General features: G+C 42.1%; 2 protein-coding genes across 4 annotated transcripts; both read right to left on the bottom strand.

Annotated features, from left to right (window-relative positions):
- Positions 1-3,493: 3,493 nt before the first annotated feature.
- On the bottom strand, positions 3,494-13,667 carry LOC139422986 (ras-related protein Rab-4B-like). 3 transcript variants are annotated; one of them, XR_011635785.1, is made up of 9 exons: positions 13,488-13,667; positions 13,084-13,164; positions 12,692-12,806; positions 9,594-9,656; positions 9,309-9,463; positions 7,962-8,057; positions 5,024-5,190; positions 4,192-4,855; positions 3,494-4,006 (listed from the first exon to the last, which is right to left on the bottom strand). XR_011635785.1 is itself a non-coding variant. In XM_071174522.1 (8 exons), the coding sequence occupies exons 1-7, from the start codon at positions 13,501-13,503 to the stop codon at positions 5,072-5,074; spliced, it is 645 nt and encodes a 214-aa protein (XP_071030623.1). In that variant the 5' UTR covers positions 13,504-13,665; the 3' UTR covers positions 4,781-4,827; positions 5,024-5,071. The 3 variants fall into 3 exon arrangements, 1 of the variants encoding a protein (XP_071030623.1); XR_011635784.1 differs by having other exon boundaries at positions 3,494-3,993; positions 4,168-4,855; positions 13,488-13,665; XM_071174522.1 differs by lacking the exon at positions 3,494-4,006 and having other exon boundaries at positions 4,781-4,827; positions 13,488-13,665.
- A 900-nt stretch (positions 13,668-14,567) lies between these two features.
- LOC139422988 (reticulon-1-A-like) lies at positions 14,568-24,815 on the bottom strand. The gene is made up of 7 exons (XM_071174523.1): positions 24,671-24,815; positions 17,238-17,448; positions 16,883-17,021; positions 16,123-16,192; positions 15,870-15,916; positions 15,694-15,752; positions 14,568-15,452 (listed from the first exon to the last, which is right to left on the bottom strand). The coding sequence occupies exons 1-7, from the start codon at positions 24,681-24,683 to the stop codon at positions 15,350-15,352; spliced, it is 642 nt and encodes a 213-aa protein (XP_071030624.1). The 5' UTR covers positions 24,684-24,815; the 3' UTR covers positions 14,568-15,349.
- Positions 24,816-25,146: the final 331 nt, after the last annotated feature.

Here is a 25,146-nt window from a genome sequence, read left to right as displayed (position 1 = left end):
CCTGACATTTAATACTCGTAAAAATTCCCTGTCTTAGGTCAGTTAGGATCACCACTTTATTTTAAGAATGTGAAATGTCAGAATAATAGTAGAGAGAATTATTTATTTAAGCTTTTATTCCTTTCATCACATTCCCAGTGGGTGAGAAGTTTACATACACTCAGTAAGTATTTGGTAGCATTGCCTTTAAATTGTTTAATTTGTGTCAAACATTTCGGGTAGCCTTCCACAAGCTTCCCTCAATAAGTTGGGTGAATTTTGGCCCATTCCTACTGACAGAGCTGCTGTAACTGAGTCATGTTTGTAGGTCTCCTTAATCACAATCACTTTTTCAGTTCTGCCCACGACTTTTCTCTGGGATTGAGGTCAGAGCTTTGTGATGGCCACTCCAATACCTTGACTTTGTTGTCCTTATGCCATTTTGCCACAACATTGGAAGTATGCGTGGGGTCATTGTCCATTTGGAAGATTAATTTGGAAGATTTAACTGACTGATGTCTTGAGATGTTGCTTCAATATATCCACATAATTTTCCGTCCTCATGAAGCCATCTATTTTGTGAAGTGCACCAGTCCCTACTGCAGTAAAGTACCCCCACAACATGATGCTGCCACCCCCATGCTTCACGGTTGGGATGGTGTTCTTTGGTATGCAAGACTCCATCTTTTTCCTCTAAACATAACAATGGTCATTATGGCCAAACAGTTCTATTTTTGTTTCATCAGACCAGAGGACATTTCTCCAAAAAGTACGATCTTTGTCCCCATGTGCAGTTGCAAACCATAGTCTGGCTTTTTCATGGCGGGTTTGGAGCAGTGGCTTCTTCCTTGCTGAACGGCCTTTCAGGTTATGTCGATATAGGACTCGTTTTACTGTGGATATAGATACTTTTGTACCTGTTTCCTCCAGCATCTTCACAAGGTTCTTTGCTGTTGTTCTGGGATTGATTTAAACTTTTCGCACCAAAGTACGCTCATCTCTAGGAGACAGAACGCGTCTCCTTCCTGAGCGGTATGACGGCTGCGTACTATTGTTTGTACAGATGAACGTGGTACCTTCAGGCGTTTGGAAATTACTCCCAATGATGAACCAGACTTGTGGAGGTCTACAAAAAAAATTCTGAGGTCTTGGCTGATTTCTTTTGAATTTCCCATGATGTCAAGCAAAGAGACATTGAGTTTTTGAAGGTAGGCCTTGAAATACATCCACAGGTACACCTCCAATTTACTCAAATTATGTCAATTAGCCTATCAGAAGCCTCTAAAGCCATGACGTCATTTTCTGGAATTTTCCAAGCTGTTTAAATGCACAGTCAACTTAGTGTATGTAAACTTCTGACCCACTGGAATTGTGATACAGTGAAATAATTTGACACACAAGTGTCACGGGACTTGTCTGAAAGTAACCGGTACCAATAAAATAAATGAATGGAAGTATGAAGGTAGATTTGTGCATACCCAAAATAGGGGTTAAATGCAGTGCCTTCAGAAAGTATTCAGACCCCTTGACTTTTTCCACATTTTGTTAGGTTACAGTATTTTTTTTCCCCTCATCAGTTTACACTCAAGATCCCATAATGACAAAACAAAAACAGGTTTTTAGAAATGTTTGCTAATTTATATTTTAAAAAAGCTGAAGTATCGCATTTAAATAAGTATTCATACCTTTTACTCTGTACTTTGTTGATGCACCTTTGGCAGCGAATACAGCCTTGAGTCTTCTTGGGTATGAAGCTTCAAGCTTGGCACACCTGTATTTGGGGAGTTTCTCCCATTCTTCTCTGCAGATCCTCCCAAGCTCTGTCAGGTTGGATGGGGAGCATTGCTGCACAGCTATTTTCAGATCTCTCCAGAGATGTTCGATCGGGTTCAAGTCTGGGTTCTGGCTGAGCCAGTCCTGCGTTGTCTTCGCTGTGTGCTTAGGGTCGTTGTTCTGTTGGAAGGTGAACCTTCGCCCCAGTCTGAGGTCCTGAGCGCTCTGGAGTAGGTTTTCATCAAGGATCTTGCTGTACTTTGCTCCGTTCATCTTTGCCTCGATCCTGACTAGTCTCCCAGTTCCTGCCGGTCCCTGACTAGTCTCCCATGCTTCACTGTATAGATGGTGCAAGGTTTCCTCCAGACATGATGCTTGGCATTCAGGCCAAAGCGTTCAATCTTGGTTTCATCAGACCAGAGAATCTTGTTTCTCATGGTCTGAGAAACTTTAGGTGCCTTTTGGCAAACTCCAAACAGGCTGGTTTGTGCCTTTTACTGAGGAGTGGCTTCCGTCTGGCCGCTCTACCATAAAGGCCTGATTGGGGGAGTGCTGCAGAGATGGTTGTCCTTCTGGAAGGTTTTCCCATCTCCACAGAGGAACTCTGGAGCTCTGTCAGAGTGACCATCGGGTTCTTGGTCACCTCCCTGACCAAGGCCCTTCTCCCCCGATTGCTCAGTTTGGCCGGGCGGCCAGCTCTAGGAAGAGTCTTGGTTGTTCCAAACTTCTTCCATTTAAGAATGATGGAGGCCACTGTGTTCTTGGGGACCGTCAATGCTGCAGAAATGTTTTGTTACCCTTCCCCAGATCTGTGCCTTGACACAATCATGTCTTGGAGCTCTACGGACAATTCCTTCGACTTCATGTCTTGGTTTTTGCTCTGACATGCATTGTCAACTGTGGGACCTTATATAGACAGGTGTGTGCCTTTCCAAATCATGTCAAATTAATTGAATTTACCACAGGTGAACTTCAATCAAGTTGTAGAAACATCTCAAGGATGATCAATGGAAACTGGATGCACCTGAGCTTAATTTCGAGTCTCATAGCAAAGGGACTGAATACTTATGCAAATAAGGTATTTCTGTTTTTATATTTAACAAATGTGCAAACATTTCTAATGTTTCGCTTTGCCATCATGGGGTATTGTGTGTAGATTGCTGACAATTTTGTTTTAATTTATTATTTAATCTATTTTAGAAATAAGGCTGTAACGTAACAAAATGTGGAAATTTAAGGGCGTCTGAATACTTTCCAAAGGCACTCTATGTGTAAATTATATATATATTTATATATTTCCTGAGCTTTCTTATATCTCCTAGATAAACGACAAACACTTCAAAACCTTGTTTCTAATTATAAAATGTTTTACTGTCTTTTTTTTTTCATTTATGAATGTGTTATTTATTATCGTGTTTCTCTGGGCAATAGCTGTAAGCCAAATTCAATATTTTATCAAATTACTTATTTTTATACCTAAATTTTAAATCAAATAGCTAAATGATCCATAGTATGACCGTCTTAAAGAAATGTAGAACACCACATCCAACCCTACACCTAGCCACAACCACAACCCTAACCTTGGTTTACGCTACTTTAATCCTACTCTCTTTGGCTCCTCCCTTTGACCCAAGGTGCAGGAGTCCGGCTCAATTTAATCACTGAATATGACTCATCCTATGTTGACGGATTGTGTTTATGTTTTTTAGCCACACTCATAGAAAGTCATAGCAGTAGAAAGTTTAATGAACATTTGGTTAAATCATTTATTAATTCAAGATCATACAGGCTTTGCAAAGAGGGGCAGTTCTTCAGTTACATCTAGCACACATAGTGATACATTTTGTAGATAGACAGGTCATACGTAAGATCATAGTCCAGATATATGCAAAAATTGTAGATTTTCCCATTTGTGCTTTACATCAAGTAAATACACCAATTATCACTCAATCTATCAATGACATTCTGGTCAGAATGGATTTAGATATGGCCTTAACCCTTTCATAATCATTGCACAACACCTTACACATTTAAAATACATATTTGTTTGCCCCAAACTTGAAGATTATGATAGTCAGTCAAAGATATTAAAGCTGAGATCTGCGAAAGGTGAAACAGTGCAATGTTTTCGGCGCATTTGTTATTGTTTTGATTTTGAAACAGAGGATATGAGCATCCAGCATTGTGGTAAAAAAAAAAAATTAAACCTGCCATTCCATCATGATTGCATTACAGAGGAGACTGGTGGGAGGAGCTGTAAGAGGATGGGCTCATTGTAATGGCTGAAATTGAATAAATGGAACAGTATCAAACATATGGAAACCATATGCTTGACTATGTTCCATTGACTCCATTCCAGCCATTACAATGAGCCCATCCTCTTACAGCTCCTCCCACCAGCCTCCTCTGCCATGCAATGATGTCTGAGGGGGAAAAAACAGTGTTCATTGTTTGAAGTAACTTCTTTGTTGTTGTAATAGAGCAAACAAGACGTTTCACCGATAAGGATTCCAGCTTTAACGTTGTAACAATTTTCACACACACATTCACACATTACAGTATGTGTACACGGTGACTACCACAAGTCCCCAGCTTTTTTTCAGTCTCTTAAAACATTGTACACAAATATCACATAAATGTTATATTTCCTTTTGATATATTTACAATATCTTACAGTTTTCAACACAACCAATAAATTGGCTTAACTTTTATAGAGATTAGACACAAATTAGCGTATGATGTTCTCCTTACACCATGTTTGAACAGTGAGAGGTTTGTGAGCTGCTGTGGCTGCTTCTGAGTAAAGACATTGAAAACAAATGTCCTGTGTGTGTCCATTGGCCTGGCTCTGTGACTGATCAGTCCGCTCTGCTGATGTCACTTGTATTCCCTGGTGACACGGACTGGAGCAGTAGTCAGAGAGAGAAAGGCCTGGAGGAGAGTAGCTCCGTGACAACCCAGATAGCTCTGTGACAACCCAGCCCACATTTTTACACAGGGTCTCTCCAGAAGTAGTCCAAGTGCAGGGGTCAAGAGTTACAGGGCAGTCCTCCAAAGGCACTGAGTGTGCAGAGACTGTTAGAAGAAAGATTTACATCGGGGCCTAGAGAGAGATGTAACTGTTAACCTATCTTTAAGTGCTCTAAAAATCATAAATCAAGGAAATCACAGCAGATGATCAATTGAACGAACACTCAACACTTGAAATACACATGTAATTGCAAACAGCCACACTGTTATCAGTACAGGTTTAACGAAATGAACTACTTACCTGGAGACATGGGTTCTGTGTGTCTTAGAGCTAGGTTAGCATTAGCCTTTAACAGTTGCACTGATCTCTGCCCTGTGCTGAGCCAGCCTGTGGCGACTGGCGAAGCTGCCTCACCGTTGTGTCACCATACTGGATCCCTGAGCCCATCCGTTCCGGGTCTAACTCACCTACAGACGAGACACATCGACATATTAAACACATGAGGAAAATTAATTCATATATATATAGTACAGTTCACAGTTCAGTACAGTTCACACACAGTTGTCACTTTAGGTCATGTGAATGCATTTTTTATTTTTTTATTTCACCTTTATTTAACCAGGTAAGCTAGTTGAGAACAAGTTCTCATTTGCAACTGCGACCTGGTCAAGATAAAGCATAGCACATACAACAACACAGAGTTACACATGGAATGAACAAAACATACAGTCAATAATACAGTATAAAAAAAGAAAACAAAGTCTATATACAGTGAGTGCAAATAAGGTCAAATAAAGGAGTTAATGCAATAAATAGGCCATGGTGGCAAAGTAATTACAATATGGCAATTAAACACTGGAATGGTAGATGTGCAAAAGATGGATGTGCAAGTAGAGATACTGTGGTGCAAAAGGAGCAAAATAAATAAATACAGTATGGGAATGAGGTAGATAGATGGGCTGTATACAGATGGGCTATGAACAGGTGCAGTGATCTGTGAGCTGCTCTGACAGCTGGTTCTTAAAGCTAGTGAGGGAGATGGGAATCACCAGCTTCAGTGATTTTTGCAGTTCGTTCCAGTCAGTGGCAGCAGAGAACTGGAAGGAAAGGCGACCAAAGGAAGAATTGGCTTTGGGGGTGACCAGTGAGATATACCTGCTGGAGCGTGTGCTACGAGTGGGTGCTGCTATGGTGACCAGCGAGTTGAGATAGGGCGGTGCTTTACCTAGCAGAGACTTGTAGATAACCTGTAGCCAGTAGGTTTGGCGACGAGTATGAAGTGAGGGCCAGCCAACGAGAGCGTACAGGTCGCAGTGGTGGGTAGTATATGGGGCTTTGGTGACAAAACAGATGGCACTGTGATAGACTACATCCAGTTTGCTGAGTAGAGTGTTGGAGGCTATTTTATAGATGACATCGCCGAAGTCAAGGATCGGTAGGATGGTCAGTTTTACGTGGGTATGTTTGGCAACATGAGTGAAGGAAGCTTTGTTTCCGAAATAGGAAGCCGATTCTAGATTACATTTTTGATTGGAGATGCTTAATGTGAGTCTGGAAAGAGAGTACAGGTCGCAGTGGTGGGTAGTATATGGGACTTTGGTGACAAAACTGATGGCACTGTGATAGACTACATCCAGTTTGCTGAGTAGAGTGTTGGAGGCTATTTTATAGATGACATCGCCGAAGTCAAGGATCGGTAGGATGGTCAGTTTTACGAGGGTATGTTTGGCAACATGAGTGAAGGAAGCTTTGTTTCCGAAATAGGAAGCCGATTCTAGATTACATTTTTGATTGGAGATGCTTAATGTGAGTCTGGAAGGAGAGTTTACAGTCTAGCCAGACACCTAGGTATTTGTAGTTATCCACGTATTCTAAGTCAGAGCCGTCCAAAGTAGTGATGCTGGATGGGCGGGCAGGTGCGGTCAATGATCGGTTGAATAGCATGCATTTAGTTTTATTTGCGTTTAAGAGCAGTTGGAGGCCACAGAAGGAGAGTTGTATGGCATTGAAGTTCATCTGGAGGTTAGTTAACACAGTGTCCAAAGAAGGGCCAGAAGTATACAGAATGGTGTCATCTACGTAGAGGTGGATCAGAGAATCACCAGCAGCAAGAGCGACATCATTGATGTATACAGAGAAGAGAGTCGGCCTGAGAATTGAACCCTGTGGCACCCCATAGAGACTGGTCCGGACAATAGGCCCTCCGAATTTGACACACTGAGCTCTATCAGAGAAGTAGTTGGTGAACCAGGCGAGGCAATCATTTGAGAAACCAAGGCTGTTGAGCCTGCCAATAAGAATGTGGTGATTGACAGAGTCGAAAGCCTTGGCCAGGTCGATGAATACAGCTGCACAGTAATGTCTCTTATCGATGGCGGTTATGATATCGTTAAGGACCTTGAGCGTGGCTGAGGTGCACCCATGACCAGCTCGGAAACCAGATTGCATAGCGGAGAAGGTACAATGTGATTCAAAATGGTCAGTAATCTGTTTGTTAACTTGGCTTTCGAAGACCTTAGAGATGCAGGGTAGGATAGATATAGGTCTGTAGCAGTTTGGGTCTAGAGTGTCTCCCCCTTTGAAGAGGGGGATGACAGCGGCAGCTTTCCAATCTTTGGGAATCTCAGACGATACAAAAGAGAGGTTGAACAGGTTAGTAATAGGGGTTGCAACAATTTCGGCAGATAATTTAAGAAAGAGAGGGTCCAGATTGTCTAGCCCGGCTGATTTGTAGGGGTCCAGATTTTGCAGCTCTTTCAGAACATCAGCTATCTGGATATGGGTGAAGGAGAAATGGTGGGGTCTTGGGCGGGTTGCTGTGGAGGGTGCCGGGCAGTTGACCGGGGTAGGGGTAGCCAGGTTGAAAGCATGGCAAGCCGTAGAGAAATGCTTATTGAAATTCTCAATTATAGTGGATTTGTCGGTTGTAACAGTGTTTCCTAGCCTCAGAGCAGTGGGTAGCTGGGATGAGGTGCTCTTATTCTCCATGGACTTTACAGTGTCCCAGAACTTTTTTGAGTTTGTACTGCAGGATGCAAATTTCTGTTTAAAAAAGCTAGCCTTAGCTTTCCTAACTGCCTGCGTATATTGATTCCTAACTTCCCTGAAAGGTTGCATATCACGGGGGCTATTCTAATGCAGAACGCCACAGGATGTTTTGCATGCAATTCCCTAGTGCACAACATGGCTCCTCGTGCACCTATTAGTAATAAGTGAGTGTAAGTGTGTGTGTTATTACCTGAATCTATCTTGTTGAGGATGGTGCGACCACATTTAAGGAAGGCCTCCTCCACATTCTCTCCGGTGAGGGCACTCGTCTCCAGGAACATCAGTTCTGTTTTTATAACAACAAAGAGAGACAACATGGATAAAAGGACCAATCTCCTTTATCTATAGTCACAAACATCACTCGTCTTTATAGTCGCAAACATCACCCATCTTTATAGTCGCAAACATTACCCGTCTTTATAGTCACAAACATCACCCGTCTTTATAGTCACAAACATCAACCGTCTTTATAGTCACAAACATCAACCGTCTTTATAGTCACAAACATCACCCGTCTTTATAGTCACAAACATCAACCGTCTTTATAGTCGCAGACATCACCCGTCTTTATAGTCACAAACATCACCCGTCTTTATAGTCAAACATCAACCGTCTTTATAGTCACAAACATCACCCGTCTTTATAGTCACAAACATCAACCGTCTTTATAGTCGCAAACATCAACCGTCTTTATAGTCGCAAACATCACCCGTCTTTATAGTCGCAAACATCACCCGTCTTTATAGTCGCAAACATCAACCGTCTTTATAGTCGCAAACATCACCCGTCTTTATAGTCGCAAACATCACCCGTCTTTATAGTCACAAACATCACCCGTCTTTATAGTCACAAACATCACCCGTCTTTATAGTCACAAACATCACCCGTCTTTATAGTCGCAAACATCACCCGTCTTTAAAGACGCAAACATCAACCGTCTTTCGATCACTACGCAGGGTCATGTCAAATCAAATTATATTTGTCACATGCGCCAAACACAACAGGTGTAGACTTTACCGTGAAGTGCTTACTTACGAGCCCTTTCCCAACATTGCAAATTTAAAAACAAAAAAAATTTGCTAATAAAAATTGAAAATAGTAACACAATAAATAACAATAACGAGGCTATATAGAAGGAGTACTGGTACCGACCGGGTCAATGTGCAGGGGTACGAAGTAATTGAGGTAATGTAGGTAGTGATAAAAGTGACTATGCAATCAGGATAGATAATAAACAGATTAGCAGCAGCGTATGTGGAGTATGTGAAAGTGTGTGTGGCGTGAATATGCATGTGTGTGTGTGTTTTGTGTGAGTTTTTGAGTGCAGTGAGTGTTTTTGAGTGCAGTGAGTCCAGTGAGTGTGCATAGACTCAGTGTAAGAGAGTCAGTGCAAAAAAGAGTCAATGGTTAGCCATTTGATTAACTATTCAGCAGTCTTATGGCTTGGGGGTAGAAGCTATTCAGATGCCTTTTGGTCCCAGACTTATATAGTCATCAGGCTACATTATCACAATGCAGGGTCATTAGGCTACATTACCGTTCTCCTGGGCGAAGCGGGCCGCCTCAAGGAAGGTGACTTCTCTGTCAGCCTCCAGGTCTTTCTTGTTCCCACACAGGATGATGACGATGTTTGGACTGGCCAGCGTTCGAGCGTCTGTCAACCAGTTGGTCAGGGCATTATACGTTTCCCGACTTGGTTACACAGACAGATAGACACAGAGGTATAATTATGTTTAAAATTCACTGACGTGGCTGCAATGGAATAAAGTGATATTGTGAACTGTGACTGTTGACTTGGAATTGGTCTAAATCAGGGTCTTACCTGGTGATGTCATAAACCAGGAGAGCCCCTGCTGCCCCTCTGTAATAACTGCGAGTCACTGACCTGAAAGTAGGGGGGGAAAGAGTCAGAGCAGACTCTTAGAACATCCACAAATACTATCTCATGATCTAATCCACATATGTCAGAGTCAAGGCCCGCGGGCCACATCCGGCCCGCAAGAAGGTTTTTTACGGCCCCTGGGATGATCTTGATTTATTATTAGAACCGGCCCGCAGCAAGCCGGCAGCCCGCAGATCTTTTACACGCACCAATACTACATTTCCCACAATGCAAAGGTGACGCACCGAGCAGTAGGCTGCTTCATTTCAATATTTATTGGCACAGCAGTCGTCAGCATCACAGTAAAATTAACTTTCAGATACCCATCAAAAATGGCAAAACGGAAGGTGGATACTGAGAACCGGGGGTTTCAAACAAGGTGGGAGTCGGAGTATATGTTCACGAAGGTAGCTGGAAAACCTGTGTGTCTTCTGTGTGGAGAAAGTGTGGCGGTACTGAAAGAGTATAATCTGAGACGACATTATGAAACGAAACACGCGGACACACACGCGGACGCAACTGTCAAGGCCAGTTTTATTTTGGCAGAAGAGATCGCTAAATCAGCCCGGCCATTTACGGAGGGGGATTTCATCAAAAACTGCATGATTAAAGTTTGTGACGAAGTTTGCCCAGAAAAAAGGCAACTCTTTTTAAATGTGAGTCTGAGCAGAAACACCATTGCCGAGAGAGTAGACCAGTTGTCCATCAATCTAAAAGAGCAGCTTGTGAAAAAGGGAAAAGATTTTATTGCATATTCCTTGGCTGTGGATGAGAGCACCGACATTTCTGACATTGCCCAGTTGTCAATTTTCATCCGCGGAGTGGACTCCAACCTAAGCGTGACAGAGGAGTTTTTGGCTTTACGTCCTATGCATGGCACAACTACGGGGCATGATTTGTATGAAGAGGTGTCAAGATGTGTAAATGAGATGGAGCTGCCTTGGGAAAAACTCGTGGGTTTGACAACCGACGGAGCACCTGCGATGTGTGGACACAGGAGCGGACTGGTGGCGAAGATACGGGAAAAGATGCAAGAGGAAAACGCGACAGGTGAGCTGACAGCTTATCATTGTATCATACACCAGGAAGCGTTGTGCGGTAAAGCCTTGAAAATGGAGCATGTAATGAGCATCATCACGCGCACAGTTAACTTTATCAGAGCCAAAGGTTTGAATCACCGCCAGTTCAAGGCATTTCTGACGGAGTTAGAAACGGAGCATGGTGATTTGCCTTATCACACAGAGGTGCGATGGCTAAGCCAGGGAAAGGTGCTTCAAAGATGTTTCGAGCTTCGTGAGGAGATTTGTCTGTTCTTGGACAGCAAAGGGAAAGACACAACACAACTCCGAGACGAAATGTTTCTGTGTGAAATGGCTTTTCTGTGTGACATTACGAGTCATCTGAATGCAATAAACTTGCAGCTGCAGGGTCGGGATCGTGTCATCTCTGATATGTACAGTACAGTGAAGGCATTTAAAACCAAACTGACTCTGTGGGAGACGCAGATGCGGAAAGAAAATTTGAGCCACTTTCCCAGCTGCCAGACCATGAAAGAGAAGCTCTCTACCAGTGCGTTCCCGAGCACACAGTTGGCTGATAAAATAGGTATGCTTGCCGCTGACTTTCGACGCCGATTTGCTGACTTTGAAGCACAAAAAAGCAGGTTGGAACTGCTCGGTAACCCATTTGCTGTTGACGTGGAAAGCTCACCACCAAACCTCCAAATGGAGTTGATTGACCTCCAATGCAATGATGCACTGAGGGCAAAATATGCGGCAGTGGGTGCTGCGGAGTTCGCCCGTTTCCTCCCCGGCACAATGCCCCAGCTGCGCATCCAGGCTGCTCAAACGTTGTCTATGTTTGGCAGCACATACCTGTGTGAACAACTGTTTTCTTTGATGAACCTGAACAAAACATCACACAGAAGTCGACTTACTGCTGAACACCTCCACTCAATTCTGAGGATTTCTTCAGCTCAGAGCCTTACCCCGAACATTGATGAACTTGTGGAAAAGATGGGACACCACCAAGTATCACCCTCAACCTCAAACAAGTGAACATTACTGTGCAATCACATATTTAGAGTTTTTACTCAGTTCAAGTTTAAAAGTTAAAATTTAATATTTGTTTTCACTGCATGTTACTTCTCCTTAAACAAAGTGTTGTTTTTGATTAATAGATTTTTGCACTTTATTTTTTTGTATTTCAATCCAATTATATTTTAAAAATATTTCAGTTGAGTGGATGATAGAAAATTGCTATTATTGTTTTTTCTTTGAAGTAAATTTAGCCCACTTTTGCTAAAATAGAAAATATAGTCTACTGATGGTGCCTTGAATACCGGTTTCTTTCATTTAATGTTCATGTTATGGGGATATTTATATAAAGGAAATTTGTCTTTTGTGTCTGTTAAAATTAAAGATTACTGACAGAGCCATAAGAAAATATTGCTTTATTTATCTGATCATATTGTAATATATTTGTTAGGTTTTCAGTAGGTTCAATTAGGTTCACTAGACTATATGCGTCATTTAAAAATTTTTCAATGAACATTCGAACAGTCCGGCCCTCGTCTTGTAGCTGATTTTTTTATTTGGCCCTCCGTCCATTTGACTTTGACACCCCTGTTAATCCAATCTATCTGATGATCTCATCCCAGTCAGTTGAATGTCTCTCAAATGACCCCAGTAACAACCTCTCTCCGATCAAATGAACATCCTGCTGAGATAACATTAGACAGTCATGCACAGATAACATGCTTCCTGTTAATGTGCACTATTTAACTTATTTTAAATTACATTTTTATTTAACTAGGCAAGTCAGTTAAGATCAAATTATTATTTACAATGACGGCCTACCCCGGCCAAACCCTAACCCGGACAACGCTGGGCCAATTGTGCGCCACCCTATGGGACTCCCAATCACGGCAGCTTGTGATACAGCCTGGAATTGAACCAGGGTCTGTAGTGACGCCTCTAGCATTGAGATGCAGTGCCTTAGACCGCTGCCCCACTCAGGAGCCCAGTAAAGCTACCTACCGGAATCGTTCCTGTCCAGCTGTGTCCCAGATCTGCAGCTTGATCGTCTTACCGGCGACCATCACCACCCGGGAGCCAAACTCCACCCCAATGGTGTGGCTGGAGTCCTGTTTGACTACATGGTACAGAACATAAAACACAGTACAGTACAGACATCATAGTTAATTACACTCTCTGTTACATTTGGTAGAGGAGCATTGCTGTCATCTTTCATGTTGTGTGATACAGCTTAATGTAAAAGTAGAGTAAACTTTTCCAAAAACCTGGTAGTGAATACCATTACAGTACCCTACGTTAACATTACAGTACCATATCCGTGGGGGCAGTGATCTTTAAGACATGACCTCTTTCTGGAAGTTCAACATAATCACTATAATAACAATTTGACTTACACTTGTTTTCTATAAATTGATGGAGAAGACAGGATTTCCCTGATCCTGCACTTCCAATCACCAAGAATTTAAAAAGGAAATCTGGAAAAGAATAATGGGGGAAAAAAATCAATAATACATTTACTACATCACACGACGACAGACTGACCACAAGGCGGAAGCCAAGAGCAGGGTGTTGTTGAAAGCCACTAGCAATGTAATTTTCTCACAATTTAAACAGAAGCAGTGGTTAGGGTTCCTGGCGACGACTGATAAAGATTTAGAAAACTAGATGTTGTAAGTAATGGTTGACAACTTGCTATAGGCGGCTGTCTAGCTTGCAAGCTTCATCTTGTGTCTTGTCCCAGACGAAAGAACGGACATTAAGGTTAGGAGACAGTGAAGCCAGATATAGCTTTGCTTACCATACGTTTCTGTCATTTCCTTTGATGTCTTCAAGCTCTTCAAGTGCCGCAATGTCAATTACAAACTATTTTCTTATCAAATATGAAGATTATATTTCACAAATTGGCATAAATCCCATTTAATCAGAAGAGTTCATCTCATTTACCATCCAAGACAGAGGCATAGGGTTGACAGGACGTGATGACGAAAATTTCAACGCTCTAGCTACGTAAAATGATTTGTTTACCGAGGTTGTAACAAGTTACCACAGTCACAAAGTCAAAATTGTATGTCGTTAAAATTCATAAAAACAAAAAGTAGCTTTTTGGTATTAATTTAAGGTTACGGTTTGTCATAAGGTTAGCAATGTGGTTAAGGTTAGATTTCAAATCAGATTTTAAGAACATTCATTGTAAAATAGTTGGGGTTTATGACTTTGTGGCTGTGCTAAATAGTGACGACCGTTTTCAGAGAGGTGTCAAGATAACTGTGGTGCATAATCTTGGACATAGCCTCTGTTGCCTGTAGCTGTTTGATCTATATTTTACGCTGACTCAACCTGTCAGTTGCAATACTTTTGATGGTAACATGTATTCAGCTATTATGTGTTTTGTGGATCATTCAGTTATATTTCAGTTATATTAATTGCTACATTGTAATTACTTTGTCACTCCGGCCTATTTATTGCCTTACCTCCCTAATCTTACCTCATTTGCACACACTGTATATAGACTTTTCTATTGGGTTATTGACTGTACGTTTGTTTATTCCATGTGTAACTCTGTGTTGTTGTTTGTGTCGCACTACTTTGCTTTATCTTGGCCAGGTCGCAGTTGTAAATGAGAACTTGTTCTCAACTGGCCGACCTGGTAAAGGTGAAATAAAATAACAAAAAATATTTCTGATAATTATTTAGGCCTACATAATCATAAAATGTTGTAGAATTATTTTTATGAATAATTCAACTATATAGCCTAATGTGCGTGTGTGTGTGTCTGTCTATCTGCCTGTCTGTCTGTCTGTCTGTCGTCTTTCTGTCTGTCCTCATCCTTTGACAGTGACATTCCGAGATGCCAAAAAATATGAATTAATAGGAGCCGTTTAGAAATTGTGAAACATTTATTCAACAATTTAAACAAAAATCCCCCCAAAAGTTTGCCACTTTTGAGTAAGTACCCATTCACCCATTCTCACACTTACTTTGATAAGTACCCATTCTCACACTTACTTTGAGAAGTACCCATTCTCACACTTTGAGTGTACTCTCAAAGTCAATTACAGTTTTGGGCATGTGGTTAGATAGCCAGTATTCACCCTGTGTTGTCTTAAGATGGCATGTGTTAAACAAATATTTGACTCATGACAAGGCAAGCTTGTTGTCTTTTAGATTAACATTTAAAAAATCCTCCTGTCTTGACCTGGAGGCATAAGTGAGCGATTTCCTCTTAGATAGGCCAGCTGTAAAGTCGTAATTGGCTATAATTTATTTAAAAAATGAATGAAAACAAAAATGTACTTTTTGGTCTTAATTTAAGGTTAGTGTTAGGCATTAGGGTTAGCAGTGTGGTTAAGGTTAGGTTTAAAATCTGATTCTATGACTTTGTGGCTGTCAGCTAGTGCCTCGAGAACAAGATTTGTGACAAAGAATGATGCATTTGTCTGTAAACATCTTCAGTAGGCCTATATGTACCAAGACCAAACACTGGATTTGAAATCTTGCTTCCATTCACAGACACCACAAAATATGGAAATATAAAAGCACCAGTAGCCTCCCAAACTCCCCTCGTCAGAGTTTCCCAGCCCCTGATCCCAGGTGGCATGATAAGATAAGAAGTATGAGTGACCCCCCTCTTTTCCCATAGATCCCCCTCTCTCTGTCTCATCACTTTGACTTGAGTTTGTGTTTTGGGGCCGGGGTGGGAGTGGGGGTTGTGGCAGATGTAGTCGCAGGAGAGGGTCTCAGTTTACTGTACAACATCTTAAACCTGCAAAGACAAAAGGGATCCTTTCAAAATGGGGAAGTCAGTGTTTTTTGAATGGCGTCAAAAAATGACATACATTAAGAGATATTTGTAATGTGGCTAGCAAAGGTTTGTTGGGTTATTGTGACATGAATGTTCTAGAACAGGATATTAAATGTCCCTGTAGGGTTTAGTGATACAATTAGCCATATAAAAAATGAGAACTGTCATATCAGTCATTTGAACAAGCTTGTGCAGCTCTTACAAGTTTTTGATTTTCCTCAGGAGGCCTCTGACCGCTTTGCTAATCCTTTTAATTCGCCCCTGTCATCCAAACACGTGTAGATTAGACACAGTCCTTTGTTTGCTGCTGTTATGTGGATTACATTATAATAATCTCTCAACAAATAGTCTATGAACAACAGGAGCTCACTGCCTCACCTGCATTTGTTTGTAGAACAGAGGAAGAGAGAAAACACAGATGACACCTGTGAAAGAGACAGAGAAGGAAATCAGATCAACAAACTATGTTCACGTTATTATTTACAGATCAGAGCAGTTGGGGGAGTTTCAAGTATGAATGAAACAGGACTTATTAGGAGATAATTATCAGATGTATGAGGATGGTTCTGTAGGACAGTGTGGTGTAAGACAGTCAGATAGACAGGTGTTGAGTGGATTAGTAGGGTCTCACCAACTATCACCAGGGTCAGACCATTGGTCGTGATGCCCATATAGGTCAACACGTACAGCAGCACCACAAACTGAAAACAGAGCAACAGCTTTTTAGATTGGCATTGTTTGGCAACAGAAGTGATAGCATGTGAGCTTATGAAGCAATGATTATGTTTTGTTGATGTATTGTTTAATGTTACTGATGTAAGAGCTCAGGAGAACCAGTTGTCTGATTCAAGTGCTGGTGATTATGTGACTTTGACTTCTACCTTCCTCCCTAGTCCCCACACACATTTGTATTTGTATTATTTATGGAAAAAGGCAGCAGCTACTCTTCCTGGGTTCCAGCTAAATTAAGGCAGTTATAACATCTTTAAAACATTACAATACATTCACAACAGATTTCAGAACACATTAAGTGTGTTCCCTCAGGCCACTACACGACTGCCACATATCTACAACACAACATCTGTGTGTAGGTGTGTGTATGTTATTGTTTCTGTGTATGCATGTGTCTGTGCCTATGTTTGTGTTGCTTCACAGTCTCTGCTGTTCCATAAGGTGTATTTTTATCTGTTTTTTAAATCTAATTTTACTGCTTGCATGAGCTACTTGATGTGGAATAGAGTTTCATGTAGTCATGGCTCTATATAGTACTGTGTGCCTTCCATAGTCTGTTTTGGATTTAGGGACTGTGAAGAGACCTCATTACGGTATAGTACAGTAATACACTGAATTTTCTCTTAGTTTTCTGAGGGACATTGGTAATGGCCCCTGACCTTGATGGAGTCCATGATGCTGTCGATGAAGAGCAGGCGTTTGATCTCTGTGATGGCGAAGGCCATCATTAGCACGACCTCCTCCACCACCAACACGGTCTCCTCATCTGTCAGAGAGCTGTCGTCTCCTATATAAGACCTGGTACCACACACACGCACGCACGCACACACACACAGACACACGCACAAACACGTCATCAAACAAATACCTAGTTTCAGGAAGAATGTTCTACCAACAGACGCACAGAGCCATTCACAGATGACTGTTGGTTTTTCATGCTCCAATGATTACATATTGAGGTTGAATCGTGTTTCTCTAAACTACAGCATCATAACTGCTGTAAACTGTGCTTACTGAAAGGGGTGCACTCCTTCAGGGATCTTCCGTATCAGCTCTAGGAGTTTGTAGTAGAGGCGTAGGGGGAAGGTGAGACACATGATGGAGATACACAGGTAGGACAGCATGGTGACGGAACTGAACTGGAACAGGCTAGCCAGGCCTATCACCAGCCCTGTGACCACCAGCCCTGTCTTCCCCACATCCCGCCAGTAGATCAGGTCCATTACTGCAAAGAGACAGTGAGAGGATTGAGCGGGTATAGATAATTAAGTCCATTATTTATTCATTCATTAATAAGTGGTGGAAGACAATAAGTGAATGTGATGGAGAGATAGATGAGTCATAGAGATTAATAAGTGACTTCCATTCTGTGAGGATATATACATATATTTTTTGCAGCCACCATTCCAAACATCAGAGTCTGTTGTTCCTCATAAGACGATCTTAGAACAGACTCTGAGCAGCCAAAGAGAGAAAGTTCTGGGTCAGGTTCAATGGCCCTCTCATTTACCTTTGAATACCAAAGATGTTTCTCCAAAAATTATTGAGTAGGGGCAGAGCCAAAAAAGATGAGTTAACATGAACCCTCTGAGGCTTTACATTTGTCACACAGCGGGGAGACCTGGGGGTAAAGTCTATGCAATTTGGTTTTGGAGTAGTGAAGTCTATGCATGACTTGTATTGTATCAATTGATATCTGGTATTGATGGAACAGGAGTGAATTCTAGAAAGGGCTTCTCCCCATAGATAATCTGAGATCTCAATATTTAACTCTTTACTCCAGGTCTCCTTGAAATGACTAGTAAAAGCCTCTGTACAGTTGGAAAAAAGGAGACTAACTGAGATGAGGTGTTTTGAGTTGGGAGGGCGCTGTAGCAAATCATAAAAATAATGTTGTACAGGGAGGGTGTCAACATTTAGAATTTTCCCTTTGATATAGTGTCTGACTTGTAAATAACGGGAAAAAAAGTGAATGGAAGAGTTTGAATGTATTATTTAATTCAAATCAAATTCTGTTAGTCACATGTGCCGAATACAACAGGTGAACAGTGAAATGCTTACTTACGAGCCCCTAGCCAACAATGCAGTTTAAACAATATATGAATAACAATAATAGATCAAATTAACAAGTAATTAAAGAGCAGCAGTAAAATAACAATAGCGAGACTATATACAGGGGGGTATCAATACAGAGTCAATGTGCGGGGGCACCGGTTAGTTGAGGTAGTATGTACATGTAGGTATTAAAGTACATGTAGTTATTAAAGTGACTATGCATAGATGACAACAGAGAGTAGCAGTGGTGTAAAGAGGGGAAGGGGGGGGGCACTGCAAATATTTTGGGTAGTTATTTGACTAGATGTTGAGGAGTCTTATGGCTTGGGGGTAGAAGCTGTTTAAAAGCCTCTTGAACCTAGACTTGGCACTCCAGTACTGCTTGCCATGCAGTAGCAGAGATAACAGTCTTTGACTCGGGTGGTTGAAGTCTTTGACAATTGTTAGGGCCTTCCTCTGACACCACCTGGTATAGAGGTCCTGGATGGCTGGTTGGCCCCAGTGATGTACTGGGCCGTTCGCACTACCCTCTGTAGTGCCTTGCGGTCGGAGGCTGAGCAGTTGCCATACCAGGCAGTGATGCAACCAGTCAGGATGCTCTCGATGGTGTAGCTGTAGAACCTTTTGAGGATCTGAGCACCCATGCCAAATCTTTTCAGTGTCCTAAGGGGGAATAGGTTTTGTAATGCCCTCTTCAAGACTGTCTTGGTGTGCTTGGAGCATGTTAGTTTGTTAGTGATTGGACACCAAGGAACTTGAAGTTCTCAACCTGCTCCACTACGGTGATCAAGCCTACCACTGTTGTGACATCGGCAAACTTAATGATGGTGTTGGAGTTGTGCCTGGCCCTGCAGTCATGAGTGAACAGGGAGTACAGGAGGGGACTGAGCACGCACCCCTGAGGAGCCCCTGTGTTGAGGATCAGTGTGGCAGATATGTTGTTACCTACCCTTACCACCTGGGGGCGGCCCGTAAGGAAGTCCAGGATCCAGTTGCAGAGGGAGGTGTTTAGTCCCAGGGTCCTTAGCTTAGTGATGAGCTTTGAGGGCACTATGATGTTGAACGCTAAGCTGTAGTCAATGAATAGCATTCTCACACAGGTGTTCCTTTTGTCCAGGTGGGAAAGGGCAGTGTGGAGTGCAATAGAGATTGCATCATCTGTGGGTATGTTATATGCAAATTGGAGTGGGTCTAGGGTTTCTGGGATGATGTGAGCCATGACCAGCCTTTGAAAGCACTTAATGGCTACAGACATGAGTGCTACGGGTCGGTAGTCATTTAGACAGGTTACCTTAGTGTTCTTGGGCACAGAGACTATGGTGGTCTGCTTGAAACATGTTGATTAATGATACTAATTGCTCATCTATGTATAAATATTCAATTGTGGTCAGACCCTTCTCCCTCCATTCAACAAACACCTTATCAGACCGAGATGGAACAAAATAATTATTAAAGAATATCAGGGTGTATACAGAGGTATCAAGCACCTTATAAACATGCTTAATCTGGTTTAGAAGTCTTCTGGTTAATCTGGTTTAGACTTTCTCAAAACAAAGTTGTTGCCTGTCAGTTTGTTTGGGCACTCTGCTTTAGAGAAATGCACGGCTGGAAGAGAGGAATGGTACAGACTTGACTTCCATATGTAGCCACAGGGGGACATCCATGTCCAATTTATCAGGAAAACACAGTTCCCAGTAAGTTAATGGGTAGGCCAGTTTCCTCTGGGTTTTCCAAGTGAGCATTACAAATACGATGGTTTTTGTAACCACAGACAAATGGCAAGATTGGCGAGTCTAATGTCTTAAAATATGAAGAGGTAAGAAACATTTGAAGATTCTGGCAAAGCCAAAGGAACCTGGGAAGAAAAAACATTTTATGGCATTAATGTGCACGTCATAGAAAGAGGAAATATTATCCAGCTCTCTATTTTTTGTTTTAGCTTTGCAACCTGCTCACTTTAGTTAAGCTTGAAGATGAGCTGTGGATTTCTAGGTATTTTTGGTACCAGGTAAGTTAAGTGGTCATGCACTACTTTAAATGGTATCCTCTCTAGCTCACTTGCTGTAATATTATCTGAGATACACATGAAATGCTTTCTCACAATTTATTGAATAGCAAGATAGTTTGCCAAATGAATTGATTAAGTCTAGTAGGTTAGAGACGGATGCTACTGGGTCCGAGAGGTATGGAAGCACACCGTCTGCGCATAACGAGGCTTTCTATGTTTCCTACTTGAACTTTAAGATCTTGGATATTAGGATGATCCCTTATTTGTATCGCTAGGGGTTCAAGGGCGACAGCGAAGAGCAGAGTACTGAGTGGGTAGCCCAAAGGGCTACGTACGCCTCCAACTCAATCATCAAGTTTGCGGACGACACAACAGTGGTAGGCTTGATTACCAACAACGACGAGACGGCCTACAGGGAGGAGGTGAGGGCCCTCGGAGTGTGGTGTCAGGAAAATAACCTCACACTCAACGTCAACAAAACTAAGGAGATGATTGTGGACTTCAGGAAACAGCAGAGGGAACACCCCCCTATCCACATCGATGGAACAGTAGTGGAGAGGGTAGTAAGTTTTAAGTTCCTCGGCGTACACATCACAGACAAACTGAATTGGTCCACCCACACAGACAGCATCGTGAAGAAGGCGCAGCAGCGCCTCTTCAACCTCAGGAGGCTGAAGAAATTTGGCTTGTCACCAAAAGCACTCACAAACTTCTACAGATGCACAATCGAGAGCATCCTGTCGGGCTGTATCACCGCCTGGTACGGCAACTGCTCCGCCCACAACCGTAAGGCTCTCCAGAGGGTAGTGAGGTCTGCACAACGCATCACCGGGGGCAAACTACCTGCCCTCCAGGACACCTACACCACCCGATGTCACAGGAAGGCCATAAAGATCATCAAGGACAACAACCACCCGAGCCACTGCCTGTTCACCCCGCTATCATCCAGAAGGCGAGGTCAGTACAGGTACATCAAAGCTGGGACCGAGAGACTGAAAAACAGCTTCTATCTCAAGGCCATCAGACTGTTAAACAGCCACCACTAACATTGAGTGGCTGCTGCCAACACACTGACTGAACTCCAGCCACTTTAATAATGGGAATTGATGGGAAATGATGTAAAATATATCACTTGCCACTTTAAACAATGCTACCTAATATAATGTTTACATACCCTACATTATTCATCTCATATGTATATGTATATACTGTACTCTATATCATCTACTGCATATTTATGTAATACATGTATCACTAGCCACTTTAACTATGCCACTTTGTTTACATACTCATCTCATATGTATATACTGCACTCAATACCAATTACTGTATCTTGCCTATGCCGCTCTGTACCATCACTCATTCATATATCTTTATGTACATATTCTTTATCCCCTTACACTTGTGTCTATAAGGTAGTAGTTTTGGAATTGTTAGCTAGATTACTTGTTGGTTATTACTGCATTGTCGGAACTAGAAGCACAAGCATTTCGCTACGCTCGCATTAACATCTGCTAACCATGTATATGTGACAAATAAAATTTGATTGGATTGGATTTGATTTGATTTGGACAGGGATAAAGCATTTTGACCCAGACGATAAATGAGTCGCCAAATCCAAACCTACTGATTGCTTGAACATGTATGACCATTCTATTTGGTCAAACGCCTTTTGAGCATCTAGTGATATAATAGCCGCCTTGGAGCCTTTCCCATGATTTGCATATAGACTGTTAAGCAGCCTGCGCACATTAAACCTGCCGGAGATAAATCCTGTCTGATCCGGAGGAATAATGGCTGTTACATGTTTGTTCAACATATTAGCAAGCACTTTGGTTGAAATTAAGCAATGCTATAGGTCTATATTTTGCAGGATCTGTTACCTCTCTGCCTTTATTTAACATAAGGCAAATATTGGCTTCATACAATGATTTCGTCAAAATCGTATTTTCTGTTGAATCAGCCTTTACTATGAGTCATCCCTATATCAATTGTCTTAAAATCATTTATTTATTAACTAACTAAACAATCACAGAAGTGCACACACAAGCAAACAAAGTAAATATGGTTACATGAAATGATAGGGGAATGTGCCCTAGTGGGCTAAACCGGCATGGCGGCTTTTTTAGACAGAAGGGAAATGGGGGGTCGACAGATAAGACACTAAAGTTGATAATTATAACAATTGAAATGTTAATCCTTTACACATGAACACTCACTCATTCGGGAATAATTGCAATCAATATATATATTTATGCTCAGTGTGTCACATGATCTCTGTTGGAATCGTCCTTCTTTTGTAGAATTGTCCGTCTCTCTCTGTCATGGTTAAAATAGATACTTCAGAGTAACATTCAGCGATGTTGTCTTATGGATGTTTCAGCGGTTGTCGGTCTTCGAGTTCAATGATACCGAATTCCTAGCTGCAGACTAGTGATTAGTATCAAGATTTGTTCTTGTTCTGTCTGTATCGATAGTCTAAGAGTTGAACCACGTGTGGAGACAAACTGGTCTGGTCTCAAACCTTGGCCCCCTCGTGGTGAGGCAAGCTGGTCTCAACCTTAGTCCTCTCTGTAATTGAGAGATACATGGTCTCGTGATAGAAAACCCGGGTGGGGATTTTATTTGGAAGAGCAGAAAAGGGCCTGTCCCAGGATGCAAGACCATAACTGTGCTCATGGGCGATCCTGTGATTTAGTTAAACTCCAAAGGGAATTGGAGTTTCCTTCATTAAACAGTCCAAAATCACATTACACAATTTCACAAACAGTATCATCCTCCCTCATTCATCTTATACAACAATTAGATGTAAGCCTCATATCTGAGGCTTTTGTATAAACAACGTTATGGTAATGTGGCCATATTGTCTCCCATGAGATTCACAAAATTGTACCAAATGGACCAGTTCGTAGCTGGATTCTTCACCGATCTTTTATGCCTTCTCCAGAACATAAATGTTGTTCGGACCTCAAGTTTTGTGAGGTGGAAGAAATTCCTTTGTTCTCTCTATGAAAACTCACTATCTCTCTATACTGTGGCCATGAGGAGATAATCTCCTCCAGGAATGTACGACCTCTCTGACCACAGCAGCCTGGTTGTAGGAGACAGAGGAGGATGGTGCTCACTGTACCCAAAGAGGGCAACGTCATGACAGTGCTCTCAAGCGGCTAGATATTCTTTACCTTTCAGCCATCAGATTTGCCACCAATGCTCCTTATAGGACACATCACTGCACTCTATACTCCTCTGTAAACTGGTCATCTCTGTATACCTGTTGCAAGACCCACTGGTTGAAGCTTTTTTATAAAACCCTCTTAGGCCTCACTCCCCCCTATCTGAGATATCTACTGCAGCCCTCGTCCTACACATACAACACCCATTCTGCCAGTCACATTCTGCTAAAGGTCACCAAAGCACACACATCCCTGGGTCGCTCCTCTTTTCAGTTCGCTGCAGCTAGCGACTGGAACGAGCTGCACCAAACACTCAAACTGGACAGTTTTATCTCAATCTCTTCATTCAAAGACTCAATCATGGACACTCTTACTGACAGTTGTGGTTGATTTGCGTGATATATTGTTGTCTCTACCTTCTTGCCCTTTGTGCTGTTGTCTGTGCCCAATAATGTTTGTACTATGTTTTGTGCTGCAAACATGTTTTGTTGCTACCATGTTGTCATGTTGTGTTGCTACCATGCTGTGTTGTCATGTGTTGTTGCCTTGCTATGTGTTTGTCTTAGGTCTCTCTTTATGTAGTGTTACAGAAATCCATGTACTGTCTTTATGGTTCTGTTCACAACACATCAGATCATAGGGTGGTGAGGTGACACACACACACACACACACACACACACACACACACACACACAATACATTAGAGAGTTCAAATGCATAGCAGATCTGCAGTGAAACTGACATGTCGTTTCGGTGACAGCTGAAACTTCCAGTGAGCTCACTAACACCAGTGTAAATCTAGAAGGCAATCTGATTACAACTAACATCCAGGAATGTTTCATAGATAGAGCCGAGTTCCCTTCTATCCCCAACCATTGACCCTAAATACCCAACAGCTGTGCCCATAATGATTCACCAACATGGCCAAAACAGATTCAATCTCTGAGTCATCACTCTTCACATGCATATAAGAAGAGGCTTGCTAAACACCATTCTGTCATCAACTCATTTTGTTTTTGTTGTCTATCCCTATCTCCACCAACTATAGCTCTCTATCAGAGAACTGATCAGAATTAATCTTCCTGCCCTGTAATTCTCCACCTGCCCAGTAGTAGAGCCCCTCTCACTGGTCCCAAACCAGCTGGAGACCTCAGCCCATACACAAAGGGCACGTATACCTAAGACCAAGTCACATATTTACACCACCTTACCTTTGATGGCCATTTTGGCAGCTGATTGCTGTGCAAACAACCCACCCCACTCGCTTCCTCTTGCTGCTCGCTGCTCTCCTAGAACCCCCTGCACTCCTATGGTCCTCGCTAGGATCTTTTTTGGGCTCTACCAGCCCCGTCAGCAGTATAGGGCTTTGCTGGCCTAATTTTATCCTGCCAATTGGATACCCCCTCTTTAAGGGCACACAGGCACACACACAGCCACACACTTGCACATTCACATAACGTGGGGAACCTAAGACGTCAGCATGTTTTTAAGTGCAGACAGTTCCTTGGTCTCCAGAAAGACCCTTGGTTCCTTGGCCTGTCTGTTATACGAAACAAGATCCCTAAGCCAATCATAGGAACAGGTTTTCAACATAGGCCTATCACTCTACCAGAGGTCAGTATTTATGCATAGGCATTTAATCCTTATAGGAGTTACGGGTTGATTGATTTTAGGATGTTAAGAATAC

The sequence above is a fragment of the Oncorhynchus clarkii genome, chromosome 12 (assembly GCF_045791955.1).
Source record: "Oncorhynchus clarkii lewisi isolate Uvic-CL-2024 chromosome 12, UVic_Ocla_1.0, whole genome shotgun sequence".
Classification (NCBI taxonomy): domain Eukaryota; kingdom Metazoa; phylum Chordata; class Actinopteri; order Salmoniformes; family Salmonidae; genus Oncorhynchus; species Oncorhynchus clarkii.
Note: the sequence above shows the minus strand (reverse complement) of the source record. Positions and strands in the feature narration are given on the sequence as shown.